This window comes from Rhineura floridana, chromosome 7, assembly GCF_030035675.1.
Source record: "Rhineura floridana isolate rRhiFlo1 chromosome 7, rRhiFlo1.hap2, whole genome shotgun sequence".
Lineage (NCBI taxonomy): Eukaryota > Metazoa > Chordata > Lepidosauria > Squamata > Rhineuridae > Rhineura > Rhineura floridana.
The window spans coordinates 20,920,560-20,936,234 of NC_084486.1; the positions used below are offsets into that span (position 1 = coordinate 20,920,560).

The window sequence follows — 15,675 nt, forward strand, 5'->3', positions numbered from 1 at the left end:
ATGTGGAAGCTGCTCCATATGGTGGCTGGAACATATAAAGTTCCTTGCCACAGGGAGTTGCCCCTGTCACAAAGAGTTTCTACACCAGCTGCAAAAATCCATGGCACAAAGACTTCACACACAAAGGTGAACCACATAGTAAGCTGCTCTGTCTCTTCACAGAGCCAAACCAGAACCTGTAGACAACGTTTTAGGGTTGAAGGAGAAATTTGTTCAGTCTCATTTTCTCAAAGGACTAACTAACCTGATCCAACGTGCTCAGACTTTCTTGTAAATCAGAACTCAACTTCCAGTTGGATTATGCATTTATCCAGACTTCACAATGGAGTTTCAGTACACAAAAATAGGGGTTGTAAGTAAAAAAATGTATTTTATGTTAGGAAATGTACTGAAAAACATTGGAAAATGTCTTTTATGTAAAAAGTGAGTACAAAATGCATACAATTTAAATGCAGACTTTCCATGCATTCTTTTTAAAAATATACACAAAATATGATTTAGACTGCTCAATCTATCCCTAAGAACAATACGAAAGTGTAGGGTAGAAAGATGTGTTTTCTAGCCTAGAGTGGGGAAGGCAAGTTGCTTGAGCTGGATCTGGGCAGTTGAGCTGAATAGGAGCTAGCAAAACTAGAAAACATACAGTTCTGCTGAAAGCAGAACAGAACGCAAAGGTAGAAGGTCTGGCTCCTAGAATTTATACTAGACCTGGCCAATCCAAATGCTTTGACTTATCTCCAGGGTCCAATGTTGAATACCGGTATGCTCTTCTGTGCCTAAAGAGAGTTCTGATGCCCAAGTACAGGCAATCCCAATAATTCACCTGGCTAGTCACAGCCACAGGCCATGAAGTTCTTGTGCTGTGAATTTGGGGATTGGGATGGATGATCCTTGTGAGTCCCCTTCCAGCCTCTGATTTGGAATTCTATTTCTTGGGGTGAGGGGCTGGCTCTGCTAGAGTTACTTTTGTTAAGCTAATAGCATGGCCAGGTAGTTAATGGGCCTGTTAGGTGCCCAGCAACTGGTGAATGGGCCAGGAAGATCCTTTTGTCATTTAAACTCTGCAGAAGAGCCTCCCCCCGCCCTCCTGGCAGCTAGCAGAGTTTTGTGCTTTTGAGTGTTTTGAGAGTGTCTAGAGAATGCCTGGGAACTGGAGGTAGGCAGAGAGGCTGGCTCTCTGCATCGTGGCTATAGGATGGCTCCTGTAATACTGATGGGAAAGCTGGACATCGGACTGCTGATGCCTTGAACCCCTCCATCCTAAGCTCAGGTTGGAATGTGTGTAAATAAACAAACCATATTTCATAAAGACACTGCAGTCTCTGCTGACCTTCTTCCCAAAGGAAACCAAACCCTGGAGGAGCGCAGGGACCCATGAAATCTCACCACTCGGAGATTGGGGAGGCGTGCAACACTTGGTTCAAGCAACAGAGTTCTCCACAATTAGGGCTATTGTGCAAAGCAGCTGCAACACCAAAGTTATTTCATGTGGCATTTGTCAACATGCAGGCAGAAAACACCCATCTGAGTTCAAATTGGTCTCTTGCTTTACTACCTTAATTAAAAGTCTGCAAAAGAATTCATACAGCAGGAACCAGCAAAATCATCATTAACAAAAAGAAAAAGATAACACACATTATCAAGAGAAAAACTCAGTATTAAGCAATCACCAACTTAGAAATTGCACTGGGTAACACAGCTCTCTAGATGGATGATAGAAGGCTTGGTTATCTGCCAGCATTAACTATACCAGAATCTATTCCTCAACAATCAATAAGCAGAGAAATAAACCTTTAGTGACAAATCTTAAGTAGCTTCTTATTTAATGCAAGTGGACTAGAAGCAATGTACCCAACTGAAAAGTGTTCCAGCCAATGCTGAAAAAAATACTTTCTATAAAGTCTTTTTAAAATTCGAACGTAAAAAGGGGGGAAAGCATCTTCATGATCACTTTAGGAACTAACTATCAAGATTGAGCAAGGACTGTTTTTGTCATAGTGCCGATTAATAATATTACTTATTTATTTAAAATGTTTTGTTTTAATATGTTTTTAAATATGTTTTTAATATATTTTAAAGTCTGTTTTTAGGATATTTTAGTGTTTTTAGTGTTTTTGTTTGCCGCCCTGGGCTCCTATTGGGAGAAAGGGCAGGATATAAATTAAACAAACAAATTATATCCTGACTTTTGTCGTTCAAGGGTCTTTCAACATGGTTTATGCTAAATAGTCCAGTTAAAGACATACAATAATATAGCTACTAAATTAAAATCCATAATAAATATCAGTAGTATGCTAATTGTCTCAAAATAACAAATTGTGCCACATCTACAGCCCACTTCTTAACCAATTTTTTCAGAGTGAGACTAAATTTGCAATCCTAATCCCACTCACCTGGGATTAAGGCCCAGTGAATTCAATTGGATTTACTTCCAAGTAGACATAGTTAGGATTATGCTGTTAGTTCCCAGTAAGCACGCTTAAGGTTTCTCCATTTAGAAAGCCAACAATAAATCCTTAAGCTAAAAAATGGTTAATTAACATTTCTTCTTCTTTTACTTTACAGCTACTTAATACAGAGTTATAAAAACTTTAGACCAGCATCTCAAATACCATGACTTGGCACAGATCAGGTAAAACAGGGAGTTATGACATTTCACACCAATGGAGAATCTTTCCACATAGAAAACAGTGACAAGTAAAACAGTGGCAACTCCAATTATGAACAATCATCCTGCTGAACTTGAAATAGAAATAGAATGACAGCTTTTAACTTTCTTTTAAGCAGCAATGTATTATCCAGTGGTACATTATCTCTGCTTGCATTATTTCCTGCTGTTTAAAGAGGCATTTAACAATTGAGTCAAAGTGCTCATCACTGCTTTTGGAACCCAGATTCTCTGTTATGCTAGGAAGCAGCACAAAGTATTGAGCTATAAAACAAAAACATCTCTTTTATTGACATATATGCAATGAACAGATGAGGAAATTGGTATACATGTTGGTCCCTGATCCATCAAAGGACCAACTCAATGAGAACACTTATGATTAGCTTATTACTAAACAGTTAGCAAATCAGAAGGCAGCACACTGCCACTTTCCAGAGCCCCTCCCCATAGCAAATCTCCTTCACACACACCATTTAACCACAGTTAAGGGAAATATCAGCACTGACATTAACCTAAGGCTAATCAGGATTTTTCTTAAACCAGGATCTGAAACTGCAGTTTAAAGTAGCCCAGATCCTAGGTGAAGGGGAAACCCTGAGTATCTAAAAATAAGTATCTTCCTCTACAGTTCCCAGAATTCCCTGTGGGGGGAAAGCAAGAATACCCCCAAACTTTCATTGTCTCCCATAACACAGCATTCCTGTTGATTCATTTCTCCTTTCCTGCTTACCCTCAACTTTTGCAAATTTACAAAACTCCCAAGTATTAGATTCAGAATATGTGAATAAGTGATTTTATGGAAGGGCATGCAGGGTTTGCATACAAGATCGGCATGCAATAAGCTTAATTCCTCTTCCCAGCATTTTTTCTGTATGTACTGGATATTGTCAGGTTCCTTCCTTCTTTTTTAAACGTATCCTTTTAGTCAACCAGTACAATCAGCTGTGCAAAGTATGTACTGGGTTTTGGGAAGGGGGATGGGGATGCGCACATCAGGAAGATAAATGAGAAAAAAATTCTGTGTGACACATTGTTAACAGCCTGTCATTCAAATGCCATGGTAACCTGATTATTACAAAACATCTGGTTCAAATTCATTTCTCTTTTTAATTAAACTTGGGCAGGACTTACATTCTGCTGTGTCACTAAACAAACACTTAGAAGACAAATGCTATGTTGTAGAAACAATATAAAATGTCTACCCAAATGTTCTAGAGTAGAACCAATCTTGTTACATTTGTGAACTGATACAGCCTGAGCATGACCATATTTTTCATCAGCCTTTCCCAATGCCTGCCAGATGTTCCATCAGCTGCTGCCAGCACAAAATAGACCCCTATGGGACCCCACAGTCCAAGAGCTATGAGGACAAGTAACAGTCTTCTAGAGCCACTTTCTGGTAGTGACCCTGCAGGCAGGAGTGGAACCAATGTAATGTGGTGCCTCCAGCTCCCAACCCCTTGTCTAGCTCCAGAAGAACACCATGGTCACTGGCTTCAAAAGCCACTGAGAGCTCAAGGAGAGCCTCTCTGTCAATACAGGTCATTAATCCTGGTGACCAAGGCTGTTTCAGTGCTAAAATGGGGCCTGAAACTGAAAGGGGTCTTAATAATCTGCCTCCACCAGAGTGGTAGTTTTCTAAAACCTCTGGGTCCAGGGAGGGCCACTTCAGGAGAAGCTGCACCACTACCTATTTCAAGGCACCCCCATAGTAAGGTGTTAACCACTCCTTGGACCCATCAAGCATCCATATCACTCCTTCCCAACATACCTTGTTGACCGCACCAATCTAGCCAACAATGTCCGTTTTTCATCACTGTTGAACTTCATGACACCTGGAGTTTCAAACTTCTGCCGGATCCAATCACATTGTTCCACATCATTAATAAACATAAATTCCAGCCCAATGTGTTGACAATATGTATTCTGGATGATAAAATGATACATTTAAAGTATGTAAAAATTAAAAAGGTGACAAAGACAGACTATAAACCAAAGAAAGTTTATTTTATCATCCACTACAGCTTCATGCTTATTTCTCTCCACCCTGGGAAGTAGCTCCTCCTAAGGACTAATACAGATATACTACTACTCAAATACTAACCAGGAGCAGGCAGTGGGGTTGCACACTCCCTCTCCTGATCTTCCATTCTTGTGCTTAAATTTCCTCAAAACAGGTCTCCGAACAGTGGTTTAAGAACACCCTTAATCATTGTCAAATTTAACACCTAACCAAAGTTAAAAGGCAGAGGAAATCAGAGCACAAGAGGGGCAAGAGCATGTGAGCTCATGACCCACTCCTGATATCTAAACAAGTAAGTATTTGGAAATCATTATGTCTTCTTAAGACCTATCCATGGAAATCAATTAAATACTTCTAGGGGTGTGTGTGTGTTTCAAAATAGCTAAATTTACATAAGGAATTCACAAATATGTACTACACAAAGGAACCATAATTCAGTGATGGACCATACACTTTTAATATGAATCTCCAGGTCTAATCCTAGCCATCTTTAGCTAAAGGCTCTCAAAAGAGAAGCGGTGGGAGACACTCTTGCTTGGAGAACTGGATTGGGATCTATTAATAATACTGGGCCAGATAAATTCACCTCTCTTTTCTTCTGTTTTCTAAGGAAATATTTGCACTCCATAACGCAGTTAGACGCAACAGTTCACTGTTGCCAATGTCCTGTCTTGGAAGTGGATATCCTTTCAAGGTAAAGACCTACAATAGCAGTTGGTACTGGAAGTATAAAAATGATCAGAATTGAGCCTCTCACCTAGTTACTATTACTTCCTCAAACTCAAAGCTATTCACTTTCAAACCATGCCAACTGCTGCATGATTGATGGTAGATAACATCAGATCCTGTTGGCACTGGACAAATTTGTATTTGTGGAGCTTCCGAGTTGGTAGCACTTCCACACTCTACTCCAACAGGGTACTCTGTATACAACTTTTCTCTAGCAATGTTCATTTGAGGCATTTAGACTATTAATATTAACCTTTTTTTGTTAGGCTATATTTTATTCATTTCCAGGGTATGAAGACCGAAGAACTGGGTAACTGAACTCCCATTTAGGAGAAAGGAATGATATAAGACATGACTGACTGCACTTACCTCCAACCTCTTGATGATCTCTCGTAAAGAAAGCATGGTCTCATTTCCTCCTATGAAGGTAGTTGTAGGTAACTGGAACACTTTGTCCAAATCAGATTCATACAAGCCATAAAACTCTGTGGTATATACATTGTTAGTGAGAAGGAAGGAAGAAGAAGAAAATAACACATTACTCTATAGGGTCACAAACACCCCTCATTAGTTTTCTGACCTTATCTACAAAGAATGCCATTTTGTACATACCTGGAGATATCTGAAAGCCTGAGGGCAAGTTTTTCAAAGTATCATAAGGATTCAAGATAACATGAGATGAACCAATAAAGTCAAACAGACTTGGCATGAATATTCATGCATTCTTGTTGCAGCTTTGCCTACTCTTACTCTGTGTTTATTTTCTTGCCCATTTTTATTAATCTGTCAGCATTTAGAAGCCAGGAACTCCTTGCTTTGGAGCATTTTCAAGATATGCTTGAAAATTTCTTCATGCCAAATTCTTGCAAATAATCATTCTTGAAAAAGCTTCTTTATGCAGGGCACTCTATGCAGGAGACATGACAGAAGTGTATAAAATTATGCATGGCATTGAGAAAGTGGATAGAGAAAAGTTCTTCTCCTTCTCTCATACTAGAACTCGTGGACATTCAAAGAAGCTGAATGTTGGAAGATTCAGGACAGACAAAAGGAAGTACTTCTTTACTCAGCGCATAGTTAAACTATGGAATTTGCTCCCACAAGATGCAGTAATGGCCACCAGCTTGGGTGGCTTTAAAAGAAGATTAGACAAATTCATGGAGGATGGGGCTATCAATGGCTACTAGCCGTGATGGCTGTGCTCTGCCACCCTAGTCAGAGGCAGCATGCTTCTGAAAACCAGTTGCCGGAAGCCTCAGGAGGGGAGAGTGTTCTTGCACTCGGGTCCTGCTTGCGGGCTTCCCCCAGGCACCTGGTTGGCCACTGTGAGAACAGGATGCTGGACTAGATGGGCCACTGGCCTGATCCAGTAGGCTCTTCTTATGTTCTTATGTTCACTTGTGTTTTTAATAATGTGGGTGAAAATATTTTCAAATGTTCCTTCAGACAAGTGTACAGCTTCTTTGTATATACATACATACATACATATAGAGAGAGAAATTTAGAAAAACACTAAACAATCTATCATAAATTAATACACAAAGTTAGAGGACTATCTCATTAAAGAGGAGTTGCTTGCCCTGCTACAAATAAGAGGGAATATTCAGTTTTGCAGCACTCACCTAACTGCCTGTTGCACTTAATCATGAGACATGCCCCTTACCATGGATATTAATTTATTGCAAAGGAGTTGAAATCCTCACCCAGTTTATCTATAGTAGTGATTAAATCCGAGGGAATGAATGAATCCAAATCTGCATCCAAGATTCCTAAGGGATCCAACTGAGCCACATGATGTCCACGGATCTGAATAGGTTGAAGTGGGTAAGAAGGGTGGTAGGAAAGGCAAATAAGAAAACACTGTGCTAATGAAGTAAATCAAAAGGGAGAGCTCACCGATGTTTGTGCGATCACACAGCTCACCCATAGAATCATCAAAAGAAACATCATTAATCCCAAGAGGGTCAAGCTGAGCTTTGTAGTGCCCTATAAACTGAAAATAAGGAGTTCTGTCACTGGATACGTGAAGTGTGATCAACCTTGTCATATTTAAACTGACAAAATTAAGAATTACTATCTTGCCTACATATCAACTGAAAGGTATTCTTATATACAGTTTTAGGCAGGGATTCTATCTTTCTAAATGCTAACTGTAAGAAAATTAAAAGACTACATGTATGTATATTTTATAATAGCACTGGGAATCTTTTCACATACTTCCTCTTCTTCAGTGAATAACAATACGACATTGCTAAAAGTATACTAAAGCAGTGGAAGTATACATTTAATATGTATTATATTTGTAAAACAAGGTTGATGGAAAAAAGTTACTATCCTCTCATCTCCCTCATCACAAAATGTAGGTCACGAAATGCCTTTGTAATATGAAGAATGTTCAAACTGGAGGCAGCCCTGGATATTTCACAATATATCCACAGTGCAATCACAATTTCAGCATTATTTGCTACCCTAAAACAATTATACTTCAATAATTCCAGTTACATCAATGAGGATGTTTGTAATTAAATGCTTCAGACATAACTCTTTCAGACATATAACTGTAGTCATTAAGCAATTATTTAAGATGACGAACACTACAACTGATGTTATAGGACCCTTCTTTTCAAACTATGTTTTGGGGACTCTGGGAACTACAGACCTGTCAGCCTGACATCAATATCTGGGAAAATTCTGGAGCAGATTATAAAGCGGTCAATCTGTAAGCACCTTGAAAACAATGCAATAATTACTAAAAGCCAACAAGGATTTGTCAAGAACAATTTCTGCCAGACTGACCTTATCCCATTTTTTGAACTGGTAACCTCCCTTGTAGACTGTGGGAATGCTTCAGACAAAATATATCTCGACTTCACCAAAGCTTTTGACAAAGTGCCCCACGATATTCTAATTAGCAAGCTAAATGCAGACTGGATGGAACAACTATCAGGTGGATCCACAGTTGGCTACTGAATCGTACTCAAAGAGGGGTTATCAATGGTTTCTTCTCAAAATGGGGGAAGGTAACAAACAGAGTACCGCGGGGTCAGTCCTGGGCCCAGTGCTCTTCAACATTTCTTTAATGACATGGATGAGGAGATGCGGGGAATGCTTATTATAGTTATGTTCTTAAACTGCAAGGTTTTTTGCCTCTTAGTGAATTTCTCTGCTTTTTAATCCAGGAGATAAGAAATGGGATCCTGTGCAAGTTTGCTGAGAATGGATTGATCATTTGCATGCTTATTGAGTTCAGTGGGATTATCTCCCCTGCAATCATGGTTAGGATAGGTGAAACTGACCATGGGGAGAAAGAGGGGGAGGGGACAGTAGAGGGAAGGAGGAAGGGGGGAGAAGGGAGCAGAAGGAGGAGGAGGCAGAAGGAGAGAATTGGAAGGGTAGGGGGAAGGGGGAAGAAAAGGGGAGGGAAGGGGCAAAAAGGTGATGGGAGGGAGGCGGGCAGGTTTGATCATTTGCATGCTTTTTGAGTTCCGTGGGATTTACTCCTGTGCAATCATGCTTATGATAGATGAAGCTGACCTAGGGAGGGGAGGGGAAAGAGGGAAGGGGAGGAGAATGGACAGGTAGTCGCTGGGCAGAGGGAAAGCCCCTTTCTTTTCCAAAAGCAAAACACTGTGAACAGTATCATTGTTTTTCAGAGTTTCCCTCACCTTTTTATTCTACAGCAGCCATATGTAGCCTCCACCCAAATTTAAACCAAAGCTGTCCCTGGCCACATCCATGCCAGACCTTTATTTCACTTTATTTATTTATTGTATTTGTATACCACCCCATAGCTGAAGCTCTCTGGGCAGTTTACACAGTCATGGCTTCTCCCAAAGAATCCTGGGAAGTGTAATTAGTGAAGAGTGCTGAAAGTTGCTAGGAGATGCCCTGTTCCCCTCACAGAGCTTCAGTCAGAGCGGCTGACTGTTAAACCACTCTGGCCACTGGAGCTTTGTCAGGGGAATAAGAGTCTCCTCTCAGTATACTTCACAAACTACACTTCCCAGGATTCTTTGGGGGAAGCCATGACTGTCTAAATTGAAAACAAAGTATGGTGTGAGTGTGGCCCAGATTACGCAAGCCAATCAGCTGAATCTGGCTTTTAGAACACTGACAGTTGGTTCTTACTGAGCATGCCAAACCTTTTCATTGACTCCAATGCTAAATTTCTTAAATTAATTAAAAATCAGCCAGGCTTTTTTTTTTTAACTTTTAAACTGCAGAAGATGAAGGTCAGAGTATGGTGCAAGGCCAGTAATAGGATTACAGGTACTCTGTGAACACGGCTGATATTTAATTAATTTCAACAAATTATGAGAACTCTAACAGAAAAAAGTTCAAAAGGGGTCTGGTTTTTCCCCTCTTTTTACCCTTTGAACTCTCGATTCTCTCTGACTGTTTGGGGTATCACCATGAAAATTTAGACGGTTGTTAAGCAAGCATTTCTGAGTTCAGGACTATAAGTTTTGTAAGGTTTTGTTTTGAAATGAGCTTATGGGAAGCATCAGAATGGCATGGAGGTATTTTCAATATAACATTGCTGAATGCAAAAAAATCCATGCTGACTATAGTACACAGCATACATAAAAATAAATTAATTGTAATGAAAATTACAATTGAAACACATACAGCACCTACCATAGCACATTACAATAGCTACAACAGGCCAAAAAAAAGTGGTCTGCCAAGATGCTCAGCAATTTTCAAATGGCGCATGAGGAAAAAACATTTTGGAACCACTGTTCTACGCCTGGCTCTTCATTTCATATTGGTCAACAATGAGTTCCAATAGGTCTGATCACGGCCCTGCGTGAGCCAAGTTTGCTCCCTCAAAAATATTCCCCACAATTCTATGCAGTTTATAAGGGCGTCTCAGCAGAAGGATCTGTAAAATGTTTATACATTGGAAAGCAGTTTTAAAGAAAATAATTTCCCCCCAAAGACATTTATTTCAAGAATTTTTAGTCCTCTGTCCTAATCTAGAGTCCCTGAAAACTGCAGCTGTTTAACAGGATTCTTTCAAAAGCCCAAGCTGTCTCAAGTTTGTGACTTGGTGAGACTCTTACTCTTCACATTATAACGCTCCTGTGAAGGTTTATTGTACAGTTTTAATCACTGTTTATGGACACTTCCCCGCCCGCATAAGTCTCTCCAGCGCCCAAGCATATGCAGCTGCTTCACTCATAGGCCTCTGTTATAGCTGTCTCCACCTTAAGACTGCCTCTTCTCAGCCTTCTTTGCTGCCTCTAGGTTATGGTAAAATCCCTCTTAACCTCCCTTTGTTTGCTGCTGCTTCACTTACTGCTGCCTTGCTTTGCTTCTCCTCTCCCATCCCACAACATGCAGGTGGGGAGTGATCCGGTGTCTTCAGGTTGCTCCTGCAGCCAGGTCAGGTCATCTCTGGCACAGCTGTGTTTACACCCAGCTGTACTGGATCTAGTGAGGTGCAGCAGTCGGGGCTGTTCCCAATTATCTCCCCACACCCATTCTTCAGCCCAAAGGGGCCCCAGTGGCTTATACAAGATCAATGAAAAGACAATACCTAGTTGGGAGGAAGGGGTACTCAAGCGCCAAGATTTACTTAAGGCTGTCCTAAGCTCCTTTTAAACTTTAGCAATATACTAAATGTAGATCAGTGGAGGGGAACCTCTAGCCTGCAGCCTAATTAGGCCTGACAAAGGTCCTAATGCTGCCCATTAGGCAGTTTTCCTCAATCCACACCCACTTGCCTTACATATATGACATCAGGAGTGGGGCAGGTAAAGACAAAGCTCCCAGCTGAAAGTGGAGTTTGCATGGAGTGCAAATCAGCTGTTCGGTGGTGCCTGCAACCCCTATGCCTTTGTCTGCATGGCTTGACTTCAGAGTGCTTGGGCAAAGAAAGTGAGGTTTTCAGGTGCCACCAATCAGCTGATCGGCAGGGTCTGCAAAACCATGTGCCTAATAAAAAAAGTGATTTCTTATTAAGTAATCAAGACTTGAGCCTGATGCTTGCTTTCACTCCCCATGAACAAAAGGTGGAGTAGAATATAGAGTTCTTTTCCACTAAACGTGCCATTTCCACCTGCAGTTGGGGAGACCTGGACTGGGGTCTTATCATATCATTGTTTAGTCTAGGCTTTCAGAGAATTGTTTTGCAAATGCTGTTCTATACAGTACAGGCACAGCTCCCATTTGTGTCAATAGACACAGACCACAAAGAACATAAAATCTCTCATTGTTAGTAGTATAAGACTGCAATCCTATACACCCTTACCTGGGAAACAATGGGACTTACTTCTGAGTAGACATGAATATGATTGCACTGTTACTAATGACTTTCACACAGGGATGGGGAAACTTTGGCCCTCCAGAGGTTGTTGGACTCCAGCTCTCATCAGTCAACTCAACATGTCCTATGATCAGGGATTATGGGAGTTGTAGACCAACATCAGGGAGAGCGATAGGTTCCCCACCCTTGCCTTAACAAGAGAAAATGCTTAATTTTTAGTAAAAATGAGTTATTTTGTAGATTAAAGTATTTTTCTTATTACAGTGTAACTTTTCTGCTGAAGTTTTGAAAATTTGAAATTCGTTTGTGCCACAGCTACATGGCACAGCTACAGGATTTGTAGGTCTCTCTGGGGGTTACATGGTTCCACTTGAAAGTACATAATACAATAGTAATATGAACATAGAAAAAATATTTTCTTCAGCTTCTCATTACTTATACATAATAATGGTGAGACAACCCTGAATCTTTTAAATCAGGCACGCATCTCTCCAAATCATTTTTCACAGAAAACAGTAAAATTAATTCATAGACAAGAGTAATTTTACATTTAAAGCACTTATATCATAAAGCCAGCTAAGAGATATGCATGTGCAGGGAGACGTTCTTGTATGGAAGGCTGGTTAGGCACATGTATCATCTGCTGGATCAGGAATCACAGACTTAAATCTGATGTGCATTTAAGTGTGGGTGCTATCTATTCACGCTGCACTGCTTTTCAATAGGATGAGAATTTGATCCCTACCTGTATTTTGGCAGCACTGGTCACACATTTTTTTAAAAGATTTGGACTGGGGTGTCATTATTTTTATCAAGCAGTGTAAAGACAAGCAGGGTGGAGTATTGCATTTGACCACTGAGGTGTGATGGAAAATTTTACTTACTGCTACACTTTGTCCATAAAAGAGCTTATTTATATATTTTTAGAAATGGATATAATACTAACCAATTTTTAGAAAGTTGTAAATAGCTTTGTTCTGGTGATTATCCCTAAGAAGCACATATATTTATGTGCAGAGTTCTTTGGCATGCTGTGTCTGTTTTTATAATTAGTTTTAATTGATTTTATCATTTTTATGTACACCATTTAGGCTGCAATCCAATACACACTTACATGGGAATAAGTCCCATTGGACTCAACAGAGCTTACTTCTGAGTAGACATGTATTGGACTGCAGCCCCAGAGACTTTGGTAATTAAGCAAAATACCTTCAACAAAATAAATAAAATTAGTATGTTAATGATTTTCTTTTCTACAACAAACTTTTATTAGCAAACAAAAATATACAATATTTAAAAAGGAAATCTGTCCTTTTTATAATGGATTAAGTGGATCTCACATACATATTAAACACCAATAACATTTTTTCAGTTAATGATTTTCAGTGCCCTCTTCTGTATGCTACTGACAAATCAGATTTGTCATGTCTTAGTAAAGCTTTGAATTCAACATTTAAACCACACTGAAAGTGCAATACTATATATGTCTTCTCAGAAGTAAGCCCCATGGAATTAGATAGAACTTGCTCTCATCTATTAAGTCCATAAAGGATTGCAGCCTTAGGATGGAGCACCATTCCTACAACATTTGGGGCTTTCGTGTTTAGAAAAAAGGCTAGTAACGGATGACATGAGAGTGGTATATAAAGTTATATACAGCAGGGCCCCACTCATACAGCAGGTTAGGTTCCAGACCCTGCCGGAAAGCGGATCAGCTGTAGCGCGGGGATCTGGAACCTAACCCACTGATCAAGCATGAGTCTGATCGCGCCAGAAGAGGTACAGCCGATCTTCCCCTCCTCCGGTGCGATCAGCTGGAGTGCGCAAGTTGGACTGCCCCCGAGGAGGAGAAGGTCAGCTGTAGCATGCTACAGCTGATTTTCCCGTCCTCTGCTTTTTTCTTTGCCCATTCACACAAATTAAAAAGGCCCTGTAAAAGGCTTCATGGTATTGTCTACACTCACATGCAGTCACGAAAGCATTCACTAGGTCAAAACTGTCTGACCCACATATATGACATCTAATCCATACTATGATGAATACTGTAGAACAGACAATAAAGATATTTAAACATAGAATTAGAGCACTTCCACATTGCACCATTGCATTGATGCTGCTCATGCATGCAAGTTTTGTGCAGTGTCCACACAACATTGTCTTCATCAAAATGCTATCCCATATTATTTTCCCATTTAATCCGGATTTACAGCTTCTGTGGAAAATCCAATATATTAAATTAATACCACAGAAATGGTAAATCTGGATTAAATGGAGGGAGGAGAGAAGAACATGATACAGCACTTTTATGAGGATGTCATCATGTGGACACTGCAAAAATGTGCATACATTTGCAGTACTGAGTCAAGAATCAGATTTGTATGGAAATGCCCGTAAATTGGTTTAATAATTATTCTGCCTCACCAGAGAAATATAGAAACTGTAGCTCTGTGAAAAGAGGGCTATTTAATTGTTTATTATTTACAAAATGTTTTTATGAAGAAACACTCCATGCAGCTGAATTGCTGCAGTACACTTACCTGATATGCTCTGATCAATGACTGCACAGCCAGGTGATCCTCAACCAGTTTTTCAGCTTTTCCAGGTGACTTAGTCAGCCCATGGCTTTGAATAAGTGATGTTTTACTTTCCGAAAAGTCTGGTAAAGGAGTTTGAAAGGTTTGTCCAGGAAGGGCCCCAGCAGTGGCATTTTGGAAAAATAAATCCCAAGACTAAACAAACAGAAACGGAACAAAAATCTATTATAGACCTAACAAGTTTAAAAAGAAAGTAAGTTTAAAAGAAAATAAGGGAAGTTAAATCCCCTTCATTCCCTTGTCCATAATTCTTTTTTGTGTCCCCACCCCATCAATTAGCTCTTATCCCAACATTCCACTACAATCCCCACTGAAACAATGAAGCAGTCGCCAAACTATTAAACTATTAAAGGCCAGTGCAGGTGCAATGTTATGCTAGGATAAAGGAACTGTGAACAGAAGCATGCAAGAGAAATATGTGTTCGCAGTCATGTGGAGACATATGAACAGAAACCCTGTGCATATCTACTCCACAAAATGCAGCTAAAGCAGGGACTAGCTAGGCAGGAAGGACATGCATGAGGATGTTGAGGGTGGGGCTTGCATGCGCACACCTGCCTCCGTCCAACTTTGTTCATTCACATGTTCCTAAGCTGAAGCTGCAATCTTATACACATTAGTGGGAGTAAGTCCCATTGAACTCAACAGTGCTTACTTCTGGGTAGATAGTGCACTGGTAGTCTGAATCCAACTCAATACTTTCATTTGAGTCAAGATACTCCTAAGTGTTTATAGGTTAAATATACAAAAAACAACAACCCTGTTTTTGTCTAAATAGTTTACATATATATGAAGTATGATCCAAGCTCTCCCATTTTTAAAGATGATTAGGGAGGCCATACTCTAGGTGCCAATCACCTACAGAAACAATATCTGTGGAAACAAGGAGCTTTACCATGATGTCTCCAATGAGTTTGGTTTGTACCTCTAGACTTGAGAAGTTTACCACTGACCATCTATGTTTATCCTCCAGCAACTAGTTTTTAATATTCCGAACAAAGTTAATGAGACATGTTAAATGGGTTTTTCTCCTACTTTTACATAAACATATTAATAGTTTTATGTAAATGGCATATGCCTTCATGGTGCTGTATAAATAAGTACAAAATTCTTGGAAGCTGAAGCCTTTTTTATGAGGAAGGTTGAAATATAAATATTTTTAAAATGAGCAATGAACTAATTTTGGAATTAAGATAGCTCTTGATAGGTGGCAAAATGAAGTAGCTAGTAAGCAGACACATTTTTGCTTGATTTTAAATATGGAAAGGGACTGCCTTCAAGTCGATTCCAACTTATGGTGACTCTATGAATAGTGTTTTCATGGTAAACGGTATTTAGAGGTGGTTTACCATTGCCTTCCTCCGAGGCTGAGAGGCAGTGACTGGTCCAA

General features: G+C 39.9%; 1 protein-coding gene across 9 annotated transcripts in view; it reads right to left on the bottom strand.

Annotated features, from left to right (window-relative positions):
* The window catches only part of OGDHL (oxoglutarate dehydrogenase L), a 103,672-nt gene that overhangs the window by 71,307 nt on the left and 16,690 nt on the right, over positions 1-15,675 (bottom strand). For 4 of the 9 annotated variants that reach the window (XM_061634991.1, XM_061634995.1, XM_061634993.1 and 1 more), the window contains exons 3-6: positions 14,229-14,420; positions 7,124-7,226; positions 5,790-5,905; positions 4,440-4,594 (exon numbers count right to left, since the gene is read on the bottom strand). In XM_061634991.1, coding sequence (XP_061490975.1) covers positions 4,440-4,594; positions 5,790-5,905; positions 7,124-7,226; positions 14,229-14,420 — 566 coding nt within the window. Of the gene's footprint in view, positions 1-4,439; positions 4,595-5,789; positions 5,906-7,123; positions 7,227-7,316; positions 7,414-10,722; positions 10,833-14,228; positions 14,421-15,675 lie in introns of those variants that run through there. The other 5 variants (XM_061634997.1, XM_061634998.1, XM_061634996.1 and 2 more) reach the window with 5 other exon arrangements.